The following is a 23,519-nucleotide window of genomic DNA, read 5'->3' as shown; positions in this document are numbered from 1 at the left end:
AGCTGTCAAATGTTAAAGGTTCTTATCGCGTGCAATGCTGGCAAGCCACATTGTACGTCGGTATAAGCATACACGCATCTATAGGTTAGGTCATTGGGACAGAGCAGGTCACCATAGGACTGGGCAGAGGTGGGGAGAACAGGATGGAACTGGTTTGGGCAAGTTATAACAAGGGAAGCAGGTCCAAGCCAGAGAGGTTGAACCCAGGTCGGGAGGAAAACAATGGAATGGGGAGGAGATTCTGGGAGGCTAGCAGCAGTCACAAGATTGAGGGGAGGGGGATGTGTAAAGAGCGCACATGTGACAAGGAGGTGTTTGAGGGATACGTGAGGATCAGGCACTTCCCTTATGGAGGGAAAACTGGGTGTTGGCAGGATGTGACACATGGGGAAGTTCCACCTTTTCTGGGATGTCCTGGCTGTCATTGGAGGAAGACTGCACTGGTTGTTAATGATTTACTTGGTTACAAAATCTCAATAAAAGGGGGCTCCTGCTTTTGCTCTGGGTCACCCCCGGAATATACTACCTTTGTGTTGCGTCTGTTTGCCACCTCAACAACCAACATCTGCTGTGAAACCTCTTCCACACAGCTGGATTCAGCAGAACATGAATAACTTCTGCATGGGACAATAACACAGGTCATTCTCCTCACTCTTGTTTAGATTTTCACTGGGAAACACCTCTGCAGTTGGCCCTTGCATACGTTGCCATTGTGATGTGGAGTCTGGCTACATCATTTTTTAAATGCATGAATCCGTTTTGAGTTATGGCTTAACAAAACTGCACTCTTTTTCTCCAGCAAACAGAGGACTTCCCTGTCAATTCCTCTGCTCAGTGAATCCGTTTTGAGTTATGGCTTAACAAAACTGCACTCTTTTTCTCCAGCAAACAGAGGACTTCCCTGTCAATTCCTCTGCTCAGTGGTACCAGCGTAAGGCAGTTGACTACTGCACTAGCCCCTTCTCTTGGTCATCAGGCAGAAACCATTTTTGACCAAGCCCAGTATTCAGGATGACACCTCAGCTGTAAGAAAGCTCCCACTGCAACTGACAATAAATAATCATCCCAACAGTATTAACATCAGCAAAACTTTAACAGGTGAAAAGTACAAAATATATATAGGCCTTCATGGATCTAAAACACAAGTTACATGGAGAACAAAAAGAAATAACTGTACCCAACAGTCCTGGGGGAGAACTGTATGTCTGAAGAACCCTTTGACAGGTGGACTGCCCCACCAAGAATGGCAACTCACAGATAAAGCCGTTTCCCATCCTCCAGTAGTATCTGTGTGCAACAGTCTTGACAACCAGGATGCAGATAAGCAGCGCCCCAAAAATGTGATTGCCACCTGTTTCTGACCAACATTCCTATAACTAGAAGATGAGAACTAAAGTCCTCGTTGTTCAGTGCCCTTCCTGTCACAGAGTGGGATGGGGATAAAAGCTGCCATTTTTGGAAATTAGGCAAATTCATCTTATAAAGATACATAAGACTATAAAAACAAACAAACAACTGAAGAAACCTTAAAACTCTCTTCTGCTTCCTGCATACATGTCTGGTTGTATCTGCACTGCAGGCGGGCAGGTGAGAGGCCATGGCTTGACTAGGACGAACATAGCTCTTTGTTTTCCAGACCTGTCTTCTTCAATGACCATTCCACCGGGTCATGAAGCAGCCAGCTGTGAAGAATTAATACCTGAATTTCTCTCTATCTCCTTACCATAGGGCAGAGGTTTTCAAGCTGTTTGAGTCCGTAGCTCCCTTGACCAACTACATGCTTTCTGTCGCACCCCTGTGGGGCTCAGGAGCATAGTTATGTCACCCCTTGCCTGCAGAGCTGCCAGAATCTCACCCTTTTTCGAACATCTTCCCTTGTGGAGGGTTCCCTCATTCTCCTCTCCCCTCCCCTCCCCTCCCCTCCCCTTGGGAGTCCTCTGGGCAACCGCTGCTGTCGCCCCTGGTCTCTGAGCTGCCCCAAAGAGAGGTGCCTCCTCACATTGATGCACAGGGGTCTGGGACTTGTTTGTCCCCCTTGCTTGCTTACTCTGAGGTCACTTCAGCTCCTGACAACCAGCACCCCCTTGACCAGTCCCAGAGGCACCATTCGCCTGGGGAACTTCTAGCCAGGGCTGCTGCAACAAACAGCTATGCAAGCCTTTGGGTGGCAGAGATGCGAGACAGCATAAAAGGAGGGAGGGAAGGACAGAGGCCAGTGTTGCCCGCGGCAACCCTGACTATCATTCAAGGCAATAATAATAATAATAATAATAATAATAATAATAATAATAATAATTCCTCCAGAGGGGGGGTGTAATCCAGCAACACCTGCATTCTAACTCTTAAAAAGCAACATACTCAGATAAGCCCATGCCAAATACATCTGATGGTTTTTAAGACAAGCTTTAAGGTGAAAACATGTCCCTTTTATTCAGTGAGACTATTCAGTTGTGACATGGTACGATGTCACAATGAGAACGTACCATTTCATAATGCATGTGTGATTAGTTGTGGGAAAGTGCCCCTAAAGCTTCCTGACCTGTGCCAAACTTGCAGCTGAACTTTTGAATTAATACTTCTCAAGACAATGAGTTGTTCATCTCATATACTTCCATCTCAGTAGCTAAAAATACTATCCCAAGCACATAAGTGCAGAAGTAAGTTCTACTGAGATCAGTGGAGTTCACTTTCAAATAAATTTTTCAAGACGATGAGCATAATGTATGGATCTAATGGCACAAAACATGATTAAGGCTGCAGTCCTACAGTCACTTAAGTGTAAGCCCTGCAGAACTTTTACTTCTGAGTAGAGATGTATAGGATTGTATTGTAAGACATGAATCGGCAGATATGTTTTCAAGGAAGGTAGCAACTACTTCAAAATTTAGAAACTATTGCCTCAGATGTTAAAATTAGTTTTAGCTTTAAATGTGAATATTAGCCTCCCATAAATTTTGCACTGTGGCACTGAGAAAACAATAAAGCATATTGGGCTAGAGCAAAAAGCAAGAATAGTATCAACCGGCAGTACCTTCGAAAAGCAAGGTGCATTTTCACCCGATTGTAACTAAAAGTGCGAACAAAAGCCTAGGAGTTTCTCTAGAATGCCCCTTTGCAAGACTATCACAGCTATCTAGCTGACAAAACACACAGCTTAAGATGGCTAGCCTGGTGAATTATTGCCCATTATATTCTATTTAGGTTGATAAATAGAGGAAAAAGAGAGAGAGAATGCACTGGAGTCAGTACAGCACATGCTATATGACTTTTCCAACAAGCGCTGCAGATGTTATACACCACAAATATTGCTATTGATTTCTTTTTGGGGTTACATACACCACCTGGGCTTTGGTAAAACAAACCCAGCCAAGCAACAGTTTGGTGGGTACCATCTACTTCTTCTCCAAGACTACACCGCCATTGTATTTTAGGCAATCTTCAGAAAGGATGCTAGGACAAACTCTGAAAAGGCTCTCTATTTTTTTTAAGTCTCTGAACAACGACAGCATTTTTCAAATTAGCCTCCTCTAAGGTGAGAGATTCATTCAGCAGCTCGTGAAAAGGAAGCGATGTGGTCAGCGTGAAAGGACTTCTTCCTTGATGTCCTTGGTAATTTGCTATGAAGTCTCTGACGTGCCATATTCTAGGAAGAAAAGCAAATACACATTTTTTAAGCATGTGGGTGGTATTCAACTAAATTTTACTCATCGAGTCGACATATTAAAATTAACGAGCATGAAAAAGTTAGGTCTGTAAATTTCAACAGGTCTACGGTAAAAACCAAGCTGAATACCACCGTTATTTTGAATCATTTAGGGTACAGATACAGTAAGGAAAGGGTGGTTCAGGGAAACATGTTTTTGACAGAACACTTACGTTGCCCAGTGAGTGGCATGTCCACTCAGAATCTGGTTTGTGTCGACTCAGCCTTGTTCACCACTAGGGTAAGTGTGCAAAATGTTTATTAGAATAAATCCATTTAAGCCTTTGCAAGTTGGTTCAATTGAAGGGAGAAGCTCTGATCTTTGGCAATTCTCATAAATAATCTATCTAAACTGGTATGTAAACAGCTTAGAGATTTCTTCTTTTTTCTTCTTCACTTTATACATTTTGTAAAATAAATAAATTAAATATCCAAATGAACTAAGCTGCATACTGATGGATTTAACTGTAAAGCTGCCAGTGTCGCTCTTTGAGAATATGTCCAGCCATTAATAGCAAGAAGGATCATCCTTTATCACCCTCAAATCCATAGATTGCCCTTCCCATAAAAACCTAATTTTGCCATTGCTTTATGCACAATAATTCTCTAGGAAATGTAATATCCTGTTTAACCCAAAGTAGACGAAGTGCTTTTCTTCAGAGCCTCTTCAAACTTTCAAATAGGCTGATCCTATGCATGTTTATTCAGAAATCATTCCCGGTGAGTTCAACAGGACTCTCTATGTATCCATGCACAGAACTTCATACCAAAGTAACTAAACCTGAGAAATAATAAGAACAGGAGACAAGGGGAATGTTTTGTTCTGTCTGCAGTAGAGTGTTCTGTACAGCCAGACTTTTCATTGTTAATAAACATATGTCTTCTGGTACAAAGCATGCATGCAATCAGGGATATGTGCTCATATAGTACCCCCTTCCTTACCCTGCAATACCTGTAAGATGACAATAGAGGGTGTTCTGAACAAAATGATGAAATGATTGGCAAGCACTGTTAGTCTTATGTGAAACTATGTAACTATGTAAAAACAAGTTCTTGGCGTTATGAAATCAAGAAAGTAGGGTTTACAACACTAGATATAACCAGAACATATGATTCTAAGCTTTTCACAAGTGGGACGCGGGTGGCGCTGTGGGTTAAACCACTGAGCCTCTTGGGCTTGCCGATCAGAAGGTTGGCGGTTCGAATCCCCGCGATGGGGTGAGCTCCCGTTGCTCGGTCCCTGCTCCTGCCAACCTAGCAGTTCGAAAGCTCGTCAAAGTGCAAGTAGATAAATAGGTACCGCTCCAGCGGGAAGGTAAACGATGTTTCCGTGCACTGCTCTGGTTCGCCAGAAGCGGCTTAGTCATGCTAGCCACATGACCTGGAAGCTGTACGCCGGCTCCCTCGGCCAGTAAAGCGAGATGAGCGCCGTAACCCCAGAGTTGTCCACAACTGGACCTAACGGTTAGTGGTCCCTTTACCTTTAAGCTGTAACAAATCCAAAGACTTTGTGCTAACTGGCCCATGCAAAACAAAGCAGTACTACAAATTTTCATTTTGAAAACTATCACGTTTGGGACTTAAGAAAAATGGTATTAAGTCAAAACTAAATGTCTGGTCTCAATGACTTCATTCTGAAAACCCAGATAGGTCTGAGATTCTTTCCATGGAATTCTTTCCATGTTACAATCTCTTCCTCTTTAAGCCTATATGAACATTTACCTGGGGGTCCCGTTGAACTCAACAGAGTTTAATTCTAAATAGACATGTACAGGATTGCAATGCATTGCACTTGTAAGGGTGTGTGTTAATACGATCGGTTCTTACCTATGAGAAATATTAAAGTTTTGTACTATCCTTGTTCCATCTGCTAGCCAGATCTGGATACTAGTAATGGGTTCTGAATGATTTAATACCACTGTTGTTTTTCTCTTTTCAATTTCTTCTACATCTCTTTTTACTTTAGAAATTATTCTTGGTGTGGCACTGCAAAGTAAAAGAAAACAACATGAACTCAAACAAGGTAATACCACCTCTTCAAGAAGGGTCAGACTCAGGCCACACACTGTCTATTCTTATTTTCTGATGACTTCAAAATGCTTCTAAAAGGCTAGATAGCTTTAATCCCTTCAACAACAAATAGATTAAACAATAGCATTTTCACTACATCCTTAAAGGATGTTTAAATTAAGAATTTTTCAATCTATTTGATAACGTTAAAAAAGTGCATTTGAGGCTGGCAGAATAACTCAAGAATAAGTATGTAAAAACTGCTATCTCATTAAAATCCCTGTTCTGATTTTAAGCTAGTAGGGACTTTACTATTCCAGTTCCCTCTTCGAGGGAGCAATGATTTATAATTTTCCTCTTTCTGGCTTTATTGTTTGAAATAGATTCTCGTTCAACCTTGCCATAGACTTTATTTGTATTTTTACTGGAAAGACGGTGATATCACTATTTTAAATCAATCAATCAATCAATCATAATATCTACAAGAAATCTGAATGTCAAAATTATGCTTGAGAAAAAAACAATTTCTAGGAAATAGAATAAGCTCTATCAACCGATAAGATTGTGTCTACCCATCAACACCTCCTGAAACTTTGAACTCAGGGAGAACTTGCATATTTTTTTGATAGCCCCTTCCAGTAAAAGGAGCACACTTGGGTCCGGGCCATTGTCAAGTGCAGAAGGGCTCCCAGCAGTAGCATTTTAACATTGCAACCTTCCTTCCTCACCATACAAGCTTCATTTTTAATGGAAAGCATTAAATTCGCACATGTATGGTAGAGCCAACCTGTTGCCTTGTACACGCAATGGCAGAGGACTATTTCCTAAGTAGAGATTTTTTTGGCCAGCATCTCCTCCCCCACTATAGGTCACACCTGCGACATATTTACAATGGGACACAGTCCCAATGGATCAGCATAAGGGATTTCACCCCCCCCCCCAGTGACCTGGTCTGGATAGGGTTCAATACTTTCCCAGCAACAATGGCTAGTCAGGTAAACAGGTCGGGTTAATGGGGCTAATTATATATTGTCAGAACAGTAAGACCAATTAGGCAGCCTAATGAACTATTGCCCTGCACTGTTGAAAGGGAATTTGCACAATGGTGATTGATAAAGGAGCTGTTCCGTTGCTATGGTTGTTGCTATAGCAGTTTCTGCATTTACTGTTCTTTTTTGCGTCAGTCCTGTATTCACTTTACCGGGAATATGCCTCATTGGGACTCAGCGGGACTTGCTTCTGAATAGATGTTTAGAATTACAAAGTTAACATCATTACTAATGATTTGTTAGTTGCTGATGAGGTAGAACCAGGCAGAGGGCCTTCTCGGTAGTGGCGCCCGCCCTGTGGAACGCCCTCCCATCAGATGTCAAGGAAATAAACAACTATCTGACTCTTAGAAAAGCCCTGTTTAGGGAAGTTTTTAATATCTTGATGTTTTATTGTGTTTTTAATATTCTGTTGGGAGCTGCCCAGAGTGGCTGGGGAAACCCAGCTAGATGGACGAGGTATAAATAATAGTTATTATTATTATTACAGTGGTACCTCGGGTTACAGATGCTTCAGGTTACAGACTCTGCTAACCCAGAAATAGTACCTCGGGTTAAGAACTTTGCTTCAGGATGAGAACAGAAATCGCGGGGCAGCAGTGCGGCGGCAGTGGGAGGCCCATTTAGCTAAAGTGGTACCTCAGGTTAAGAATGGTTTCAGGTTAAGAACAGACCTCCGGAATAAATTAAGTTGTTAACCCAAGGTACCACTGTATTACTACTAATATCCTGTGCTGGTGCAAACCGACTGCAGCAGTAGCCACCATAAGAGGATTAGGTCTTAAAGCAAGTTGCCCATCTCTCCTTTACAAGTTATAATCAAAATCTTGAGAGGCAGACTAAACCTATGGGAAAACCCTGTTGATATTGTAATCCTATGCATGTCTACTCTGAAGTAAGCCCCGCTGAGTACTCCCAGATAAGTGGGTATTGGATTTCAGTCTCAAAGAAGGAAGCAAGAGCAACAACCTTAATTATTTCCCCAAACCGTATTTTAGTCTTATAGAAACGCCAGGCTCTTCACCTTCCTAATCTGTAGCCTTGTCCAGAGAAAGGATGGAACAGTGGCTTCCTCAAAGCATACACCTCGTTCTTCTTATCGTCTACCTTAATGTCCACCTCTTCTTTATCACAAATCTTCTGCAACTCAAGAGGCAGCTCCCTTTAAAATAAACGTAGAAAAAGTTCCTATGCATGTGAAAAGTGATATTTTAAAGGAGATTTTAGTTGAAAGGAAAAACCCACGATAGCCACTGTTACAGGAATTCTAAGGTCTCAAATATAGAATAGATGTTGATAATTGCACAAGGTAAACACACATACTGTACGTAGGTATATAAACCACATCTAAAATGGTACAGGAGAGCAATCCAAACCAGGGGAAGTTCCTGAAGGGATTCCTCTCCTATATCTTTGAACCTCTTTTGTATTAACTGTCATTGTTTGCTCTGCACTGAGAGATGTCTGACCAACATCCTGATGTTTTGTGTAAATTGTGTCTGGAACTATGTGAAACTTGCTAAATCCTTAGGAATATCACACCTTGGCCTGCCTGAGCCACAGTAATCCCACCTTATGTGTGATGTAATTTCTGACTGTTTGTAGAGGGGATGTCCTCCTCCATGCCAAAATGCAAACCCTTAAAAGAGATGTTTCTTCTTGGTTCTGGGACTCTCTTGCCTCCTTGCTAGGAGGGAGGGAACTCTGTTGCAACAGAAAAATAAGGATCTGCTTTGCTTTCACTGCATCCTGCCTCCAACAATTTATGTCTGACTGACCGATCATGGGCTTAGGGGACTCAGTCCCTTGGGGAGTTAGGCAGAAAAAGCCAACCAACCCCATTTTTCTATATCACCACAATTACATAAGAGCAACAACATAGGCCATGGTTTATGGCAAACTTGGGCTCATGGTTTGTCCCCTTCAGACAAACTATGAGCTATAACCATGGCTTATTCTTGGATTCACAGCTCACAGTCTGTCTGGAGCAAGCCCAGGTTCATACAATGCACTAAGCCTGGAGCGGGGAACTGTCCAGACACACAGCAGGCATTCTCAGAGTTCAATGGCACATTTCAACCAGGCAAAAACACCCATGGAGGCCGTGAAGGTGGACCAGTGAATGGCATGACCTAAGGCAGTGGTTCCCAACAGGTGGTCCGCGGACCCCCAGGGGTCCGCGAGCTATGCCAGAGGGGTCCACAAGATGCTATTAGAATAAAAAATATATTAAATATATTTTGTATGATAACAGATTTTTTTGTTTTGGCCGCTTCCTGCATGAGCAGAGTCTAGCGCAGAGTCTGTTTTGCAAAGAGGCAGTGCGCGCATTCTACTAACGCTCACCTCCCCAAGATGCTTTGCGCGCGTCGGCTTCATTTGTGCGCTACTGCGCAGGTACCCTGTCTTCTCCATTCCCCTCCCTCCTCCCTGGCGCGCGCTGCCTCTTTGCAAAACAGTAGTGTTTGTAAACAAAGCAAGCATTTTCTTCCATGTGTTTCATGAAAAACAAATATAGGAATCGGCTCGACATGCAGTCGGATTTCAGAGTGAGAGTTTCAAGTTTGGAACCTAATATTTCAGAAATAATGGACTCAAAGGACAGATTTAACTCATCTCATTAAGAACTGAAAATTAAAACTAACTGTATACTGATGGAGTACTCTGTTGTAACTGTAAAAAACGTATAAATATAAAATATAAAAAGACTCTTAATTTGGCTCTCACTTTTTAATTTTAGGATTAGGAATTAATGGGGGTCCTTGTCACAATAGCGGCTCGATGAGGGGTCCTCGAGAAACTTTTGTTGGGAACCCCTGACCTAAGGAGAGAGTGCATGTGGCTGGGGAGGTGGTATGGTCTACGAAAAATCCCAAGGGCCAAATTTGGAAAGCTGCATTTGCCTCCCAGGCCTCCTCATCTCTGTGCTAAGCCAGGGGAGAAACAAAGCTGTGCTGGTGCAATTTGGCTCAACATACAAAGCTGACTTGCCCTTTTTTAATCGAGTCCAAGAAGCGCTGGTTTGCAACGTCTGTGTAGCTTCGGAGCTCGCCATCATTCACCGTGAATCCATTTTTCCATAATTTAATTGTTGTATCAACCTGCAAAGCAAAATAAACTCAAATGAACATTATGTCACAAGCAAGCAAGCAGCAGGTTCATAAAACATATCCAAATAAAACAGAGGAAAGCAGCATAGGAAGCAGCCTTATGCCAAGTCATTCATTGGCCCACCAGCTTAGGGTTTATTTACAATAGGGGTCAGCAAACTTTTTCAGCAGAGGGCCGGGTCCACTGTCCCCCAGACCTTCTGAGGGGCAGGACTATATTTTGAGGGGGGGAGGAAAGAATGAAGTCCTATGCCCCACAAATAACCCAGAGATGCATTTTAAATAAAAGGACACGTGCTGATTCCCGGACCGTCCGCGGGCCGGATTTAGAAGGCGATTGGGCAGGATCCGGCCTTAGTTTGCCTACCAAAGTTTGCTGACCCCTGATTTACAATGACTAGGCAGTGACTCCCCAGGGATTCAGACAGGGCCCTTTCCCAACCCTTCCCAGAGATACCAGGAATTGCGCACGGGGGAACATTTGTACCTTTCGGGGTATGGCTTATATTCCTTGAATGCTTAAAAATCCTGCTATGGCTTATTTTATGGGTATGTCTTAAAATATGAGAAACAGGGTATGCAGAACATTTGCTCAGCTATTGGCTTTGCAACAACTGAACCTAGACCAATCTATGCGAGTGCTGTCACCAACAAGGAATGAGTTGGTTTTTAGTATGCACTGGGACTAGAAAATCCTACCAGAACATCTGGATCTGTAGATTTAGAAAATAAAGGGCATGGACATGGGGGGACACACATATATATTCCACTCCTACCTTCCTTATCTTTATTACTTGCATTCTGGGTGGGTGGTAGATTTCAAGGGGAGGGTGGGTCCTCTGGAGAGAACAGTTTAGCTGTCTCTTAGTGCAGACTCAAATCATTCCACAGCCACTGCTGCCATGAACCAGGATTTGGCACCAATTGCAGCAATTGTAGCAGATATGTTCTATGCTTATGATAATACTTTATCCTCTTGCTAATCATGCTGTTTTAAATGTGCATTTTATATTTGACTTCCTTTAGTAATGAATTCTTTAAGATACTATTTCAGTTTCCCATTAATTATGTTGCTTTGAATGTATACTTGAATTTGTTCAGTACAGACTAATGTTTTATTCTGGATGGTTTTATTTGATATTTTAACATAGGTTGTAAACCGCTTTGATTTACCCCCTTTAAAATTATAAAGTGGCACAGAAATGTAATTAAGAAGAAGAAGACAGCTTGTAGTTCTGCACACGTTAAAAGAAAAACCTTAAACAAAATTGTACATGACAACTTAAACTCACATACTCTATTTTTAACTTGAGACTGTTGAGTGCATACAGCTCCAAATTTCTGTGCTTCTTCAAAAAGGTCATCAATGAAAAGATCACAGCCTTTCTGGTCTGTTCCATCATGAATCTGGTTGTCAGTTCTAGGTTTGCAAGCCCTGCAAACGAAAAAGGGAAGAGGAGAAAAGGAAGGTGCATATGAAACACATTGCTTGACTTAAACCACATGTCTATTGGCCTGTCGGTTATGTTAAATTTGAACCAACCATTCTTGTAAGCATTCCAGAAAATTATGAGTGTGCACCTTGTCCTTAATACTGCGCAGTAAGATAGGAGTTATCACAGATCAGGCCAGCCATGGAACAGGAGGCTCACAACTCCCTAAACACCAGCAACAGCTAGTTATATTTATTTGAAAGTATCTTCTGCTCAACAAGGCAGCCTCAGTAATGTCCCTGGAATCAGAAAAACCATGCTCCACAGCCTGCACATCAGACGAGGTAGTTAACTTGTGGGGCTTGCACTTTGTAATGGCCTGCTCTGTATTACAAGTCTCCTTGCATTCTATAACGTCCCAGTTCAGATTTATAATTTTTGTTCTCAAAGTAAACTTAGTGGTGTTTCTGGTTATATTTCAACCCAGCTACCAAGTGTCACGTATAAGGCCAAATTCGGTAGGGTGGGGTGTGCAGTGGGGGAATTCATATGCTGTACAAAAGGAGTACGCACCTGTCCACAGGCTGCTTCCAAGGTAGAACCAGATTTAATGTGGCCTGGCAATTGGCTCATTTTGATATGAACCATCTAGATGTGCTTCACGTTCCTTTGTTAACTGCAAGTGTAGCTATCCTTGTGCTTCACTTCACTGTGGCACTTGGCAGTCTATTCCTTGTAGTAAGACAAGAGGACTAAATACAGCGGTATTTCGGGTTACAAACGCTTCAGGTTACAGACTCCGCTAGCCCACAAGTAGTACCTCGGGTTAAGAACTTTGCTTCAGGATGAGAACAGAAATTGTGCTCCGGTGGCACGGCGGCAGCAGGAGGCCCCATTAGCTAAAGTGGTGCTTCAGGTTAAGAACAGTTTCAGGTTAAGAACGGACCTCCAGAACGAATTAAGTTCTTAACCTGAGGTACCACTGTATGTGTCATTTTAATGGGCCCTGGTTTATTATCTTTTTGTTTTCGAATGCAAGCCGCCTTGAGTTTCTTTGCAAATCAAGCGGAGTGTAAAAGTTATATATGAGCACGGCAGGACTGTTAAGGTCTGTAAGATCCTGCCTTGCTGCAGATTTTACTAGATGATTCTCCAACCTTTCTCAACTTCTTCTCGTGTTTCAGTTTGCAGATTCATCTCCAGCTCCTCTCTCTTATTTATAAAATATGTTCCCTAGTCTTTAGTCGAAAAATATTCTTTGGGTGACAACATTAGCAAGCAGAGATATCCTTCACAGTCAACTATCTAGTAACACTGTATCTATCTAGCTTAAGAACAGACTTAAACTGAGCATTACTGAAGGGTAGTCACTGTATTTGTATGTAATATACCATGTGCACATTTTTTAAACAACAACAACCCTGGAGCACATTTAATTATTGATCTTAATAATTCTAAATAATTAAAGAACTTAAGATGGTAATAGAATATGCATGTCTGAAGTGGTCCATTTATACTTTATGCATAAACAAAGATCCACAATGCAAAAGCGAGTTAGACATTAAACTGATTAACAGCTCTATGGATAATTTACTTTACAGTGCAATCTTATGTGTGTTTATTCAGAAGTCCGTTCCACTACATTCAACGGGGCTGTAACAAACCCCTATGTTCTGGTGTAGACCTAAAGAGTATCTGGGATTCAGAAGTGCTCCTGAGGAAACCGTATCTTGGATTTTGTGTCTAATATATTTTCTCCATTTCAAATTGTTTTTCTTCTTAGGCAGAAAATAGAGTGAAGCCCCTTCTCTTTCTCCCTTTTCCAAAATAAACTTTTTACACAATGACATTTGGTTAAATTGGATTTTTTAAAAATAAAAATCTTAGCTTGACTCTGAGGCTTCCCAAAGCTGGGTGGTTGGTTTTTTTTGCAAGGAGTCACGAGAAAAAAAGCAGCCACTGCCAATGAGTCTCAGCAGCTGCCCCTGTTGCATGTCCTGCCTGGCCTGCTCCTTGTCAAAAGAGCATTTTCCTCCTCGGAGTGGATATTGAACCCTTTCCCCAGGAGGGCTTTGCGCTCTTTCTGCAGACCCCGTGCCTTGGGAGCTATGTCGGCTCTCCTACCTCTCCTTTCTGTATTGGGCTCACAGAAACAGCAGCTGGGAGGGCCATGGGTAGATTCCATACCCATCAACTCCCAGATTGAAAAATACAGGATCAGCAGCAGCGTGGCACCGGAAGTCACTTCTACGCATGTCCAGACATGCGTAGAAGCGACTTCCGGTGCCGGCACTGCCCGACTTCCGGTGCCCAGACAAGGGCAGAGTGGCATCCGAAATCAGTTCTGCGCATGTCCAGACATGCGCAGGAGGAGCCTCCCTGGCCAGCAGGAGCTGCTTTAAAAATCTGGGGGATATTTCGCCATTCAGGATAACAGCGGGAAACGGCTTTAAAAACGGGGGTTTCCTGCGAAAAACAGGAGACTTGGCAGCTATGGTAGATTCCCACTGGGAATGCTGTGGCATTGTATGTTCTTCATGTTGTGATGCACATATGTGCATGTTGTGATGGAGGAGGAGGAGGAGGAAGAAGAAGAAGAAGAAGAAGAAGAAGAAGAAGAAGAAGAAGAAGAAGAGGAGGAGGAGGAGTAGTAGTTTGGATTTGATATCCCGCTTTATCACTACCCGAAGGAGTCTCAAAGTGGCTAACATTCTCCTTTCCCTTCCTCCCCCACAACAAACACTCTGTGAGGTGAGTGGGGCTGAGAGACTTCAGAGAAGTGTGACTAGCCCAAGGTCACCCAGGCCCAGCAGCTGCATGTGGAGGAGCAGAGACGCGAACCCGGTTCCCCAGATTACGAGTCTACCGCTCTTAACCACTACACCACACTGGCTGGGGGCATGTCCCTATCACTGTGACTGTCGTTTAGTTAAAAAGGGCCAAAGCTGCACTCACCCCTCACCTCTGGTTAAGAACTTAATTCGTTCTGGACATCTTAACCTGAAACTGTTCTTAACCTGAAGCACCACTTTAGCTAATGGGGCCTCCTGCTGCCGCCGCGCCACCGAAACACGATTTCTGTTCTCATCCTGAAGCAAAGTTCTTAATCCGAGGTACTACTTCAGGATTAGCAGAGTCTGTAACCTGAAGCGTTTGTAACCTGAGGTACCATTGTAAAGCCATACCTCATGTTGTTTCCGCTTCAGGTTACGTGTTTTTGTGTTGCATCGCGCGGCAACCCGGAAGTACCGGAATTGATACTTCCCGGTTTCGTCGCTCACGCATGCGCAGTGCTTCAGCTTGTGTCAGTTCTGTGTTATGGACGGGCCTCCAGAATGGATCTCGTCCATAACACGAGGTTCCACTGTAATTATTATTATTATTATTATTATTATTATTATTATTATTATTTATTATTATTACGGTATTATTATTATTATTAAAGGGAAAGGAAAGGGAAAAAAGCCCTATGCAATGGTATATCCAACTAAATAGTTCCACCACTTTTGGCTGTGTAATGCACTTCCATGCACCACCCCTAAATATTTTCTGGGATTTCCTCCCACTCTTTGAAGCAGAGAGAGGAGAAGGCAGGGAACATACATTTTTCTGCTCCAAGTCCAACTATGCAACTGGATACCACCCATGATCTTTCACATTTACGTGCAAACATATGTGCAATTATACAAAACATTTAAGAGAGCATTTAGCGCTCCTAAAATATATAGGTACAAGTGCTGGCTGGCTGGCTGGGGGTGGGATGGGATGGGAAAACCAATTTATCTGCTCTACAAACAAAAGCTGTTTTAGAAGGGAAATGTTGCTTTTGCAAAGCAAACGATCAGAAGAGAGCAGCTTTGTTCTTTAACAGCAAGCTTACCTCGGCACTTTATTATAAAGGAGGTGGCTTAATAACGTGGCATGACAGAAGCCATAACGCTCATTTCAGCCTGCAGCTGCAGCAGCTGTGTCCTTCAAGAGGAGAGGAAACCGTGAACAGGAAGCAAACTAGCCTGACAAAGCATTTAAGGCTCTGCAGGACAAAGGGTTTTTAGAGCATGCGACGTATCCAACAAGTAATGATTAAGGGCTTGTTCCAGCCAGTGCAGGTTGAGACTAACACTACTAGCAGCCTGTCTCACAAATTTAGATGTCATCGTTCGGGCAGAGTAGCCAAATCATTCAAATGCCAGTGTTTCCCTTGGCCTAGATATATTTACGTTGGCAGGCCGATCAGATGGAGAGAACCTCTAGGCTTTCTTGCGTCACCCCTGGATCTGTCCACTAGTCCACAGGCACACCCCCAAATTCAGGTGTTGCGGTCAAATCTTACTCAGAGTAAACCTACTGAAATTAATGGACCTAACTTAGGTTTGTTCATTAATTTCAATGGGTCTGCTGCTCTCAGGAAAGCTTAGCTGGATACCACCAGTGCTTTTTTCTGGGGGGACGCAGGGGTATGCATACCCCTAAACATTTTGTGAATCTTTGTACTTTTGTCCATTTACTGTATTTATTTCCCCTGATTTGAACTATAAAATGGTGATTTTCTTGAGTCAAAATGAGAGTACCCCTAAACATTTTTTAAAGAAAAAAAGCACTGGATACCAATTTTTATCTTTCATTCAGGCACCCAATCTCTGCCTGTAACAATTCCCTTCTCCCTCTTATTCTGTACACAAGCTCCTTCCCTAACAGAAAACCACCTTCCCATGGTAATTATTGTGCAGTCAGTTCCCAAGTTCTCTTTCACATGCTATGGTTCATCTCTGCATGGGCTGGATCTTCAGTTCCCAGTTCCCATGAGTTGCTCCCACTGGTGGAAGGTTGGGTAAAGTCAATTTATATTCATCCCTCCTTCCCTCAACAGCCCTACTGTAGATCTTCCATCCTGGAATAAAGAGAGAGGGGGGGGGGAGGGAGACTCCCCTATATGCCTGATGTATCTGGACTTTTGCCACCAGGGCAAAAAGCAACACTCCTCTGGCAGCACGACATGGACCAAATCAATAAGAATGCCTGGGGTCAGGGCCACGGCTGCCAGACAATTATTCCCAAGACCAGCTGGCTTGATAGCCATTTGAAGACCCCAATGGATTTGTCCCTCGAAGTACGTGCCTCAAGAATCCGTTGCAACCTAAGCAATAATGGACCCCTAATTGCCCCACGGGTCACATCTCGACTCCATTACCAAAGGCTCATCTATTAATAAAAAATCAGTTTCATTGTAAGATCATATTTAAAAGGCATGCAATCGCAAACAGCAAAAATGCAACGTAACCCAAAAACACCCACCATTCTCGTTTCAAAGTTCCAGACTTGTTGACTTCTTGCATTGTGCTGCACCTAGCATTAGGGTGAGAGAGAGAGAGAGAGACATCGATAAAAGCCAAGCAAACACATATTTTCCAGACTGAGCAAGATTTTGGAACCATGGAAGTAATTTGTTTGAAATACAGGTTGCTTTTCCCATGAAGGTCTCTGATTCTTATGTAATTTGACAGAGGTTGAATTTCTGCCCGAGTGGCCCACTAGCTGTGTGATCTTAACTTCTGCCAGGCTTAAGAAGAACAGGAAGACACTTATGGGTCCATGCACTCGAACTACTCTGATAGTTAACAAACCACCAAGTTCATGATTAATGTTAACCGTCCCTCCCAAAAACATTTCCAACCATAGCTGGGCATGTGAGGTACTGGGACACAAATGGGTACATGGTATTCTTTTAGGACATGTGGAAATTGGGTAGGGGGCAGACGGGGGTGCCAGGCAACTTGCTCCCATTTAAACCAATACTTCATTTCATTAAAAAAAGAAAACATTGGGGCATCCAACAACAGATCTTCCACATAGTGGGTACTTTGGCCCACTGAAAATTTAATGCCTTGGTAGCATGACAGTCCACAATGGCATAACCTACAACAGCGGAAACAATGTCCTGTGCCACCACAGCTGAAGTCTAATTTACCAACTGTTTCCCAAGCAACTCCTGCCAACATGGAATGGCTGGCATAGGTGTGTGTTTGCCCCAGTGATTATGCCCATGGACAAGGGGGCTACTGCCTCTTCTAGCAATGCACTTCCACACAGAAGCAACACTTGCATCTAGCTCCTAGGTACAACACTAGGATTTATCACCCATGTGCCTCCTTACGCCATTGTCTGGAGCACACACTGTGGTGTTTGCGTGGCAGTAGGCTTGGGCCGTATATTTCATTAATGGTCTTTTCTGTCTTTCCAGGCAGAAAAAAGCTACAATACAACAGATAGACCGCAGGATATCCCTTGTACATATAACTGCAAACACAGAAATAACAGTGTAATCCAAACAAGAAAATATGGCACCTCTCCAAAATAGACAGGGATCAGGCCAGAAATAGCTTACATCTTCATCTGATTGGTATTCATACGGCCAGGAAGAAAATTCATGGTTATCCATAATTATAAGAGAAATCTGCTGCTGGGCCCATAAACGAATGGGAGCTTGCTGTGCTTTCCAAAACATTTTGCCCAAGGCATGGCAAGCCAGGAGAGCTTAAGAAGCAGCTGCACTTCAAATTTCACAAATTAACAGCAGCAAGCTAAACACACGGACGCAAGCTAATCAGAATACAGGTACTGTACTGTTTTGTGTTCTGGAATCGTGTAGGCTGGAAAGATGCTGTGCAGAAATTAACCCAAATCAGGTCAAAGGAAACTGGTAACTGCTTGCACACACGGTCGTCTTGATGGGCTGGGAAACGGCATTCCCATCAATCTCCCTAGCCCAATCTTTTTGTGTTTTCATGGCGCCAAGAGGCAAAACCCAGCATCCTGCTTGCATCAGTCACTGTAACTTGCAGGTGGACTTGGTTCTCCTAGTCCGGAATGGTTTGATGCACTCTTCTAGATAAGCCTCTGGCAGATTTAACACCCACAAGACGACCAACAGCTTCCTAGATAGCAAGAAGGAATTCTATTCCTTGGGATGGCTCCGTCGCTGCAAAGTGTGAAATACATCCTTATTCTAGATCTAATTAGTTCAGCAGATAATATGCGCAGAAGAATTAGGGCAGGCACCCCCAAACTCGGCCCTCCAGCTGTTTTGGGACTACAATTCCCATCATCCCTGACCACTGGCCCTGTTAGCTAGGGATGATGGGAGTTGTAGTCCCAAAGCAGCTGGAGGGCCGATTTTGGGGATGCCTGGATTAGGATAAAATTCAGTGAAGGCCCACGTGGGAAAGAAAGAGCAGGATTTCCACCTGCTAAAAATAGTGCCACTACTAGCAAGCACACTGTTTTGGCCAGTTTGGTACCAGTGGGAGTCCCACCGCCACCAAGGCTAATTGCAACATGGGGAAGCAGATTTTTGTTGCAATCAAAGCTGGGGTGGTTAAGGGTTAAGCCTCTCCATCTTGTGTGCTGTGGTCCCAGTGAAAATCAGCCCCGTGCTTAGTATTAAACAGCAAAAATCAGAAGAAGTTGCTAAAGACAAATGCCTGGTTTGGCCCTTTGGCTACCATACTATGTTTGCTTTTCCCTACTTGTTTGAAAACTAAGCACTCTTAATAAAAAGATCCTGGAACACAAGACTTAATTTTTTTTAAGTAGCAAAAGAATATTCTGAATTAACAGAAGCCATTAAAAAAAAGACCTACAACTTTAGGGGTTTCTCTTCCCTTTTCTCCCTTCCATTTCCTTCTCACTACAATGAGATTCATCCATCCAAATTTATATTTGTTGTTTTGCTTCTAGGATGCTTAGCAGCAGGTCAGAGGCATGCCATCAGCACTGCAACACCAGCCACTTCCCCTCTTAAAGGCACATCTGTCAATAAACCTGGGTACTGAACAACCCTACTAGGTAACTGACCAAAACATTACAATTTTCAAAATAATCAAGTTCAAGCATAACACCTTCATCAGGTTAGCTACCGACAGTGGAAGCCCAAGTACTGAGATGGCAAACTTTATTTCTGGCATTACCCCTAATATGCTCAATCTGAAACACATCAGGATTTGCCGCTTGCTCTCTAAGAATTTTGATACTCACTTAACAGCACAATTCTGAAGGCACATAGACACACTGCCTTCAGTAGGGCTGACCCGCTAGTAAGAATGAAGACCTAAGAGTGCAAGCCTAGACTTGACTACCTATATTTGTCTACTCAGAAGTAAGCCTCGTTAAACTCAATCAGACTTATTGCGAGGTAAGGATTGCAGTCTTAACTGGCTTTTATAGATCATACTTTATGGCATGGGTTTATAACCTTTTGGCTCTTTCTGTACTTTTACCGTGAAATATTTAAATTAGAAAATGTCATTTTATTCAGCATTTATTTCAGCAATTCATCATCTCCCCCCTCCCAATTTTGCAGGTGGGGCTTGAGGTAGAGACTGGCTTACCTAGCCTACTTCCCAAATTCATACCAGACTCCAGACCTGAACTGGGATCTTCCCAATTCATAGCTCAAGTTTCTGAGCTACAGCATTACATAACTTCCAATCAGCTTTACCATCAGCAGGTACTGACAGATCTTCCAGGTGTCAAAAAAAAACAAATTATTGCAGAACATGCTTCCATGGGCCATAGCCAATATTTATAGACAGATGAAATGAATTAAGTAGTACAAAGAGAAGTCTCTCCCCCAGATGCCATGCATTTGTTTTTCTAACAAAGCGAGGCAAAAAAGTCAAGCGATAGAGCGCAAATATATGCAATTCAAATGTGTGCAGGATCAACCTTTCTGTAGAACTTCCTCTAGCCCTTTCCAGCACCTGCGGCAACCAATTTGTACAGTCACACTTTGCTGAATTCCAGTTTGGTAGGGCATCACATTGAAGTCTTCCTTTGAAACTTATTTTTTGGTTTAATAATATCCTGTTGCTTGGATGAGGAACCTGCAGGTCTCCAGGTGTTGCTGGACTCCAATCCCCATCTGCTCCAAGCAGCATGGACAAGGGAACGGTCAAAGATCCATCCATGACTGTCTTAGTGAGAACGTCTCAGAAGAATTAAATCCTTTCCTACTGGCTTCTAGGTATAAGCATTTTTTGTCTAATTTGAGTCCATTTAACCTTTTCTACAAAGGATGACCTGCAGTCTATGGGGCATCCTCCAGAAGCTATAGACTGCAATTCCCGTCACCCGTGGAGAATCTTGGAAGGGACTGATGGGAGCTATGCATCTTTATTAGTTTTGAATGATTTGGGGGAGGCAGCTGTCCCTCCCTACTCCACCCCCTTGGCTACACCCATGCCCTGCATCATAGATGGACCAACTCCTGATGGCATGGCTGATGTCGTGTGGTTCCTTAAGAGTGCTGCGCAGCAGATAATGTGTTTTAAACAGCATATAAATCAGGCATAGGCAAACTTGGCCCTCCAGCTGTTTTGGGTCTACAATTCCCATCATCCCTGACCACTGGTCCTGTTAGCTAGGAGTGATGGGAGTTGTAGTCCCCAAACAGCTGGAGGGCCAAGTTTGGCCATGCCTGATATAAATAAAAGAACAATAATACCCCCCAGTAACTCATTGCATGCCCAGAATGCACGCTACGGTGGAACCAAAGCATCATGCAATTTCTGTATCTTGTCATGTTTGCAGCTGCCCTGACAACGATGAATCAGGGTGCAAAACAACAACAGAGAAGGAAAAAGCAGCAAGTTGTCATGATTCCCTGATATGTCTTTTGCCACACATTTGCATTACTTCTACATTCTGTGCATTGGTTCTCGGCAAATCCCACTGCCATGTCAACAATTCTGTTTCCAAGCTACACCAGAGAAATAGCTTTGCCACTAAGGTTGTTATCTAGCCACCCAGCCACCCCCTTTAAAGATGTGGCTATATGAGTCCTCTGGTAAAACGGCAGAAGGGACATGGGGACATGATACCAACTTCCATTTACCAATCTAACTTGTTAATATCTACACACCAACTAATAACAGCTCCTCAGGGTTTCAGATAGGGGTCTTTTCCAGCCTTTCCTGGAGATGTCAGGGCTTGATTCAGGAACCTTCTACATGCAAAGCGAATGCTCTACACAACTACTGAATCATAGAATTGTAGAGTTGTAGCAGACCCCGCAGGTCATCTAGTCCAACCCCCTTGCAATGCAGGAATCCTGCCCAAAACCATCCCCGGGTGGGCTTGAACCACCAACCTTCCTAGATGCAGCACTAGCAGGCTGTGACCATTTTTAAAATACAGTAAATGCTACAACTAAGCCGATTATCCTCAGAACGGCAGCACATTGTTATAATAAAGGACAATGCAGCTGGTTGCCACCGCGAAAATTTTCATAGTAGTACTTCGCATATATATTTTAGTACTGCATTTGAACAAACCGCACACATAATTGCAATAACTCTTATCGGTAGGCTATAGTGCCATCTGCATGGAAGGGGCAAGTGAGAAGTTTTGAAGCAGCTGCTGCCGCTCCATTCCAAGCACCATTAACAGTGCTGGTTTTTATCTGAGACTACAACTCCCGTCATCCCTGACCACTAGTAATGCTGGCTGGAGCCAATGGTAGATGGAAACTACCATCTGGAGGGCCCCACCTTGCTCATAGCATCCAGCTGAAAAAAACAAAACAAAAACGGACAGCAAGAAGGTCACAGATGCTTGAACTTTGCACCTAACAAACAAGACAGGGTTATTGGGTTGTTGTTTTTATTTTGAGGTTTTATATTTTGATTTTGTTCTGTGAACCGCCCTGAGACCTCTGGGTACAGGGTGGTATATAAATTCAATCAATCAATAATATACGTGAATATGTAGAGTGCTATAAAACCTCCGAAAACCCCAAATGCAAAAGTGCATTTATACTCAGATCCGAAGTTTGGTGGCTGCAATCCTATTTATTATGCGCGCTTGGGAGTAAGCGCCACCTAACTCAATGGGAACGACCTTTAAGTAGACGTAAGGCGAAGAGTTTGGGACGCTACAACCAAAACACATTTATCGGTCCACTGAACGGGGTGTGTGTGAGGGGGCTTACTCGTGAGCAAACACGCTTCCGGACCTGCCTGTAAAGGTTTTTTTGGGGGGGGGGCACACTCGGGGAGGGACAGACAGCTCCTTGCATAACGCAGCAGACGACAAACTTTCTGGAACTTCTGACACCAGAGCACCGGTCCGGAACCTTCAAACCCGACGGGGCGATCTCGGCGCAGCCCAAGCAGCCGCTCCATGGTCCCCGGCGCACAAAAAGGACAGATCGCCGTCGGCCCGGTGGGTGCCCACCCAAATTGCCCGTCTCTTTCTCCCTACCCGGAAGCCAGAAGCCCCCCTTCCCCGCCTGAACCTCTCCGATGGAACATCGACCCGGGAGAAAAGAGACGCGCCTTCCTTGCCTGCGCGCAACTTGGCCGAACCCCCGAAGTGTCAAGTCATGCTGTCGCCCGCCCGCCCCGGGATGCGTCAAGTCACTGACCCCCGAGGGCATCGCCAAGGCACCGCCGGGAAGAATTCTCCGGAGCTCCGTAGGGGGTGGAAACCCCACAAACCCGGTTGTTTCCTCCGCCGGTTGCGAGAGGCCCGCGATCCTTTCGCTCTGGCCCTTACCTGCCGCCCCGTCTGCGGGAGGAGAGCAGCCCAATCCCGCCGAAGCGGCCGCCACGCTGCAATGTTTCCCTTCGATTGCGCTATAGCGCCGGCGGACGGGCAGGGGCGGCACCGGAGGCTTTTTTCCGCCCACAGAAGAGGAGGGCCCTGGCGGGGGCGGAGCGGGAGAGGCGGCGCCAGAGGCTCGGGGGCGCGGCGCCTGTCATCGCTCAGGTGTCAATGGCGCGGTGGCGATGCGCCCTGGGTCTCCCCTTGGCTGCAATCGGCGGCGCGCGCAGCTGCTGCTGCTGCACGTTGTTTGCAACCAGAAATTTGTGAGCAAACATGCATAGGATCGCGAATTCTTCCATAGGAAGGGCTCTCATGGGTAGATCAGCGGAGGAACGGTGGAGCTGTCTCCCATAAAGAGCCTGTCCTTCCTTCCTTGTTTATGAACCCCACGGATTTCCACAGGAGTCATTTAGCAACAAGGTGCAAGGCTCAAGATTTTTGTTGCAAGCTTGTCCTGGAGATTGGGGTGGGATAAAAATCCCAGTTGCACATTTATGTGCCACAGTGAGCAGCCTTGACTTTTGACTATACAACGTTTTGTAAAAACTACTGTAAAATAGACTACTGGTAAATGCAGCTCAGATTAAGAGAGACAACAAATTAGTAGTGT

General features: G+C 44.0%; 1 protein-coding gene across 5 annotated transcripts; it reads right to left on the bottom strand.

Moving 5' to 3' along the window:
- Window positions 1-1,911: 1,911 nt before the first annotated feature.
- Window positions 1,912-22,965, bottom strand: UBXN2A (UBX domain protein 2A). Of its 5 annotated transcripts, none has more exons than XR_009557296.1 (8): window positions 20,030-22,704; window positions 16,601-16,651; window positions 11,169-11,307; window positions 9,750-9,863; window positions 7,787-7,920; window positions 5,531-5,689; window positions 3,877-4,484; window positions 3,524-3,643 (listed from the first exon to the last, which is right to left on the bottom strand). XR_009557296.1 is itself a non-coding variant. In XM_060272447.1 (8 exons), exons 1-7 carry the CDS (start codon window positions 20,269-20,271, stop codon window positions 3,924-3,926), a joined length of 855 nt encoding a protein of 284 aa, XP_060128430.1. In that variant the 5' UTR covers window positions 20,272-22,703; the 3' UTR covers window positions 3,524-3,643; window positions 3,877-3,923. The 5 variants fall into 5 exon arrangements, 4 of the variants coding, with proteins under 4 accessions (XP_060128431.1, XP_060128432.1, XP_060128429.1 ...); XM_060272447.1 differs by having other exon boundaries at window positions 3,877-3,939; window positions 20,030-22,703; XM_060272448.1 differs by lacking the exons at window positions 3,877-4,484; window positions 20,030-22,704 and adding an exon at window positions 22,859-22,965 and having other exon boundaries at window positions 1,912-3,643.
- Window positions 22,966-23,519: the final 554 nt, after the last annotated feature.

Source organism: Zootoca vivipara, chromosome 3 (assembly GCF_963506605.1).
Source record: "Zootoca vivipara chromosome 3, rZooViv1.1, whole genome shotgun sequence".
Classification (NCBI taxonomy): domain Eukaryota; kingdom Metazoa; phylum Chordata; class Lepidosauria; order Squamata; family Lacertidae; genus Zootoca; species Zootoca vivipara.
Note: the sequence above shows the minus strand (reverse complement) of the source record. Positions and strands in the feature narration are given on the sequence as shown.

Excerpts from the sequence above, each read along its gene's own strand:
- UBXN2A (XM_060272446.1), bottom strand. The coding sequence starts at position 20,271 with ATGGATGGATCTTTGACCGTTCCCTTGTCCATGCTGCTTGGAGCAGAT. Across the intron at positions 9,864-11,168 it reads AGTCTCAAGTTAAAAATAGA|GTTGATACAACAATTAAATT; the intron begins GTATGTGAGTTT and ends TTTGCTTTGCAG. Across the intron at positions 7,921-9,749 it reads ACTCGATTAAAAAAGGGCAA|CTGCCTCTTGAGTTGCAGAA; the intron begins GTCAGCTTTGTA and ends TTTTAAAGGGAG.